Here is a 6,000-nt window from a genome sequence, read left to right as displayed (position 1 = left end):
AAACCCCTGTCCCCAACTCCATCCCCAAAACCCAGTCCCTGTCCCCAAACCCCTGTCCTTGTCCCCAACCTATTTTTGTCCCCAAAACCCCATTTTTGTCCCCAAAACCCCGTTATCATCCCCAAACCCGTCCCCACCCCATTCCTGTCCCCAAAAACCCCCTTTTTGTCCCCAAAACCCCCTTTTTATCCCCCAAACCCCCTTACCATCCCCAAACCCCATCCCCAAACCCCTTTCCTTGTCCCCAACCCCCCCGTCCCCCCCCCCCGTCCCCCTCCCTGTCCCCGTGCCCCCCCCCCCCATGACGCCCCCTCCCTCCCCCCAGCCGCAGGAGGACCCCCCCCGCGCCCCCCCCGCGGGACCCCCGCCGCTCGGGCTCCCGGGACAGCAGCCGGGGCCGCCACCGGACCCCATCACCGGCCGGTAAGTGGGGGGGGGGGGGGGGTCACGGGGGGACACGACACCCCCCCGAGACCCCCCCAGGACCCCCAAGACCCCCCCCAATTCCCCCCCCCAGCCCCACGGGCGCCGCGTTTCGACCCCACAGCCTTCGTCCGAGCCCGCGAGCGGCGCCGCCGGGAGGTTGAGCTCCAAAAGTAAGGGGGGGGGGGGGCGTTAAGGGTGCTGCCCCCCCCCCTCCGTGTCCCTTTTTTTATGGGGGGGGTCCTCCCTGTGCCCCCCCCCCCCCCCCCCCAAGTGCTGTCTCCCCTCTCCTGCAGGCAGCGGCGAGCGGCGGTGCCCAGCGGGGGCAGCCCCAGGGGGGGGGCGCGGGCGCAGCTCTTCGGGTGAGGGGGGGGCACCTAATGGGGTTGGGGGGGCACCTAATGGGGCTGGGGGGGCGCTTAATGGGGTTGGGGGGCACCTAATGGGGTTGGGGGGGCACCTAATGGGGCTGGGGGGGGCACCTAATGGGGTTGGGGGGGGCGCTTAATGGGGTTGGGGGGGCACCTAATGGGGCTGGGGGGGCACCTAATGGGGTTGGGGGGGCACCTAATGGGGTTGGGGGGGCGCTTAATGGGGGTGGGGGGGCACTTAATGGGGTTGGGGGGGCACCTAATGGGGCTGGGGGGACGCTTAATGGGGCTGGGGGGCACCTAATGGGGGTGGGGGGCACCTAATGGGGTTGGGGGGGCACCTAATGGGGCTGGGGGGGCACCTAATGGGGCTGGGGGGGCGCTTAATGGGGTTGGGGGGGCACCTAATGGGGGTGGGGGGGCGCTTAATGGGGCTGGGGGGGCACCTAATGGGGTTGGGGGGGCACCTAATGGGGCTGGGGGGGCACCTAATGGGGTTGGGGGGGGACTCAATGGGGTTGGGGGGGCGCTTAATGGGGTTGGGGGGGCACCTAATGGGGCTGGGGGGGCACCTAATGGGGTTGGGGGGGGCGCTTAATGGGGTTGGGGGGGCACCTGATGTGTTGGGGGGAGCACTTAATGGGGTTGGGGGGGGCAAGAGAGGGGCTGGGAGGCACCTGGAGGGGCTGGGGGGGCACCTGATGGGTTTTGGGGGGGGCACTCAGTGGGTCTGGGGGGGACATGGAGAGGCTGGGGGGGCACCTGATGGGGTGGGGGGGGCAACAGAGGGGCTGGGGGGCACCCAGTGGGTCGGGGGGGGGCACTTAATGGGGCTGGGGGGGCACCTGATGGGTTTGGGGGGGTAACAGAGGGGCTGGGGGGGCACCCGGAGGGGCTGGGGGGCACTTAATGGGGTTGGGGGGGCACATGGAGGGGTTGGGGGCACCCAGGTGGCCTGGGGGGGGACCCAGAGGGGCTGGGGGGACACCCAGTGGGTCGGGGGGGGCACTCAATGGGGCTGGGGGGGGCACGGAGGGGCTGGGGGGGGTGCAACGGAGGGGGTGGGGGGCACCTAATGGGGCTGGGGGGGGGAACCCAACAAGTTGGGGGGGGGGCTTACATTGGTTTGGGGGTCACCCACCACGTTGGGGGGCACCCAACGGGTTGGGGGGGGCACCCAATAATTTGGGGACCCCCCCCCAATGGCCCTGCCCCCCCCCACCCTGACCCCCCCCCCCAGCCGAAAGTCTCCGGAGCCACCACTCGGGCAGCGAGGCCGAGCCCCGTGGGTAAGTGGGGGGGGGGGGGTCACAAAAATGGGGGGGGGGGGGGCACCGGTACCCCCCCCCGGGGGGGGGGGGACACCCCCATTTAACCCCTTCCCCCCCCCTGCCAGCAGCAGCAAGGGGGGAGCCCGCAGCCGGAGACCCCTCAGCTCCTCGACCTGGAACAGCCCCGGAGAGGTGAGGGGGGGGGCAATAAATTGGGGGGGGGGGGGGCAATAAATTGGGGGGGGGGGGACATGGGACAAGTGCCCCCCCCCCCTCTACAGGCACCTCGGGGCCGCAAGCAGCCACCAGGCAGCGGGGCCGGAGCTCGCCGCGAGAAAGGTGAGCCCCCCCCCCAATTTGTGACTCCCCCCCCCCCCGGCCCCGATTTTGTCGTTTTTTCACCCATTTTCTCCTGCCCCCCCCCCCCCCAGAGAACGTGGGCGAGCTGTGGGACATCGACGCCCGGCTGCAGGCGCTGCAGGACTGCCTGGGGGCGCTGCACGCCCGGCAATGAGACCCCCCCCCAGGGACCCCCACCCTCGGGGACAGGGACCCCCCCCCAGGGACATTGGGACCCCCCCTCTGGGGACATTTGGAACCTTTTGGGGACATCAGGACCCCCCCCCCCAGGGATATTCGGGACCCTTTGGGGACATTGGGACCCCCTGGGACACCGGGACCCCCCCAGGGACAGCAGAACCCCCCCCCCAGGGACATTGGGACCCCCCCGGGACATTGGGACCCCCCCTCTGGGGACATTTGGAACCTTTTGGGGACATCAGGACCCCCCCGCCGAGGACATTGGGGACTCCCTGGGGACATTGGGACCCCCCCAGGGACATCAGGACCCCCCCGGGGACATTTGGGACCCCCTGGGGGCACCAGGACCCCCACAGGGATATTTGGGACCCCCCCCAGGGACACGGGACACCCCCCGGGGACATCGGGAACCCCCTGGGGACACCAGGACCCCCCCCCAGGGCCATTGGGACCCCCCCGAGGACATTTGGGACCCCCCAGGGACACCAGGACCCCCCCGGGGACACTGGGACCCCCCCCCCCCGGGGTGTTTCAGTGCCACGAGGCCCTGTGTCCCCCCCTGTCCCCCCCCCCCGCACAAAGTGTCCCCGGGGGGGGGGACAGCAGTAGCAGTCACACAATAAACTCGTGTGCCCCCCCCAATGTGTCCTGTGTCCTTGTCACTGTCCCCAGCTGGGGGGGGGCACTGGGGGAGGGGGGGGCACCCAGGTGACATCGGGGACATCGGGGACATGGCCCAGGCCAGGGGACCCGGGGGGGCCACCAGGGTGGGGGTGACACCGCTGCCACCCCCCCCCCCCCACGGTGCCCCCCCCGGGGGCTTTATTCAGCACCGCCTCACAGAGCCCCAAAATGGGGCAAAAAACACAGGATTTGGGGCCGGGTGGTGTCCCCGCATGGGGGGGGTTGGCGTCGAGGGGACGGTGCCCGCGGTGACAATGTCCCAATGGCCCCGTGTCACGACATCCTGGTGTCACGACGTCCCCATGTCGTGACATGCCATTGCCACTGTCCCAGTGTCACGACATCCCGGTGTCACGACGTCCTGGTGTCATGATGTCCCCATGTCGTGACATCCCAGTGCCATTGTTCCACCGTCACGACATCTCAGTGCCATTTTCCTGTTGCGATGTTCCAGTGCCATTGTCCTGGTGTCACGATGTCCTGGTGTCACGATGTCCCCATGCCACGACGTCCCATGTCGTGACATCCCAGTGCCATTTTCCCAGTGTCACAATGTCCTGGTGTCACATCCCGATGTCACGATGTCCCCACATTGTGACATCCCAGTGCCATTGTCCTGGTGTCATGACATCCTGGTGCCATGATGTCCTCACATCACGACATCCCAGTGCCACTGTCCCACTGTCATGACATCCTGGTGTCACGATGTCCCCATGTCGTGACATCCCAGTGCCACTGACCCACTGTCACGACATCCCAGTGCCATTGTCCCAGTGTCATGACATCCCAGTGTCATGATATCCTCATGTCGTGACATCCCAGTGCCATTGTCCCAGTGTCACAATGTCCTGGTGTCACGACGTCTCGGTGTCACAACGTCCTCATGTCGTGACATCCCAGTGCCATTGTCCCACTGTCACGACATCCCAGTGTCACGATGTCCCCATGTCGTGACATCCCAGTGTCCCAATGTCCTGGTGTCATGATGTCCCCATGTCGTGACATCCCAGTGCCACTGTCCCAGTGTCACAATATCCTGGTGTCACGACATCCTGGTGTCATGATATCCTCATGTCGTGACATCCCAGTGCCATTGTCCCAGTGTCACAATGTCCTGGTGTCACGACGTCTCGGTGTCACGATGTCCTCATGTCGTGACATCCCCGTGCCATTATCCCACTGTCACGACACCCCAGTGCCATTTTCCCACCGTCACGACATCCCCCTGTCACGACATCCCCCCTCCGCCCCCCCCAGCCCCCCGGGGGGCAGCAGGCGGCAGGCGGTGACGGTGCCCAGGGTGGCGGCGACGGCGGCGAGGTCGCGACGGGCCAGGCGCAGGCAGTGAGCGGCAGCGGCCGCCCCCGCCTGCGCCCCCCCCAGGGGCCCCCCCAGGGCCCCCAGCAGCCTCGCGGCCCCCCCCGAAACTGCGCCCCCAGGCGGCGCCCACCCCCCCCCGCAGCCGCCCCTCGCCCGCCCCCAGGCGCTGCTGCAGCAGGGAGGGGCCCCCCCCCCCGACTCCCTCCCCCCCCCCCCAGCATTTGGGGGGTGGGATTGGGGTTTGGGGGGGCTCGGGGGGGGCCCGGGGGGGGCTCGGCTTCGTCCTCGCTCTCCGACGCCTCCCCCGGCACCTTCAGCCCCGCCGGGACCCCCCCCCCCCCCCACCCCGGGGCAGGGCCCCCCCCCGGCTCCGGCTCCGAGTCGCTCTCCGAGGCTTCGCCCAAAACCAGCGTGGGGGGGCGGGGGGCGGACATGGCCTGGGGGGGGGACACGGGGGGGGGTCAGGGGGGGCACGACCCCCAACCCCCCCCCATTTCACCCCAGCCCAGCCCCGGGTGTCCCCCCCAGCCCCCCCATTTGCCCCCCTGCCCCCCCATTTTGCCCCCGTGCCCCCCCCATTTGCCCCCCTGCCCCCCATTTGCCCCACACCCCCCCCATTTGCCCCCACGCCCCCCCCATTTGACCCCCCCCCCCAATTTATCCCCCTGCCCCCCCCCTTTACCCCCATGCCCCCCCCGGGGTTCCCCAAAGCACCCCCAGTGCCCCCCCCAGCCCCATGGGACCCCCCCCACCCCCATAACCCCCCCCAGTGCCCCCCCAGCCCCATGGGACCCCCCCCTGCCCCCCTCCATTTCCCCCAATCCCAACCCCAGGTCCCCCCCCAAACACCCCCCTGCCCCCCCCCGCCCCATGGACCCCCCCCATTTCCCCTATTCCCCACCCCCAAGGGTCCCCCCCAGCCCCCCCCGAGCCCTACGGGACCCCCCCAGCCCCCCCCACCCCCCATTTTCCCCCATTTTTCCCCATTTTTTCCCATTTTTCCCCATTTTTTCCCATTTTCCCCCATTTTTCCCCCATTCCCAGCCCCCCCCCAACACCCCCACCCCCATTTCCCCCATCCCCAACCCCCCAGAACCCCCCCAGCTCCCCCAGAACCCCCCCACCCCCCATTTTTCCCATTTTCCCCCAATTTTCCCCCATTTCCAGCCTCCCCCCTCCCGTACTGGGCTTCTCCGCGGATCACGTGACAGGCAGCCCCGCCCCGCCCTCTTCCGCCCGTCGCGTCACGTGACGTCCCGTGCCCGGCTGACACCACCCGGAAGTGCCCTCACCCGGCATGGCGGCCGGGCAGCGCCGGGCGGGCTGCGCATGCGCGGGGAGGGAGGTGGGGGGGGGCGGGGGAGCGACTGCCCCGTGGTGGGAGGGGGTGG

At 69.4% G+C, this 6,000-nt stretch overlaps 1 protein-coding gene across 1 annotated transcript; it reads right to left on the bottom strand.

Annotated features, from left to right (window-relative positions):
- Positions 1-4,133: 4,133 nt before the first annotated feature.
- Positions 4,134-5,846, bottom strand: BLOC1S3 (biogenesis of lysosomal organelles complex 1 subunit 3). The gene is given in 4 exon segments (XM_084501976.1): positions 4,134-4,711; positions 4,713-4,866; positions 4,868-5,046; positions 5,794-5,846. Coding segments are annotated over 3 exon segments (540 nt in total). The 5' UTR covers positions 5,044-5,046; positions 5,794-5,846; the 3' UTR covers positions 4,134-4,501.
- Between the last annotated feature and the right edge of the window lie 154 nt (positions 5,847-6,000).

The sequence above is a fragment of the Aythya ferina genome, assembly GCF_964211825.1.
Source record: "Aythya ferina genome assembly, chromosome: 35".
Classification (NCBI taxonomy): Eukaryota; Metazoa; Chordata; class Aves; order Anseriformes; family Anatidae; genus Aythya; species Aythya ferina.
This window is presented reverse-complemented; position numbering and strand designations above follow the sequence as displayed.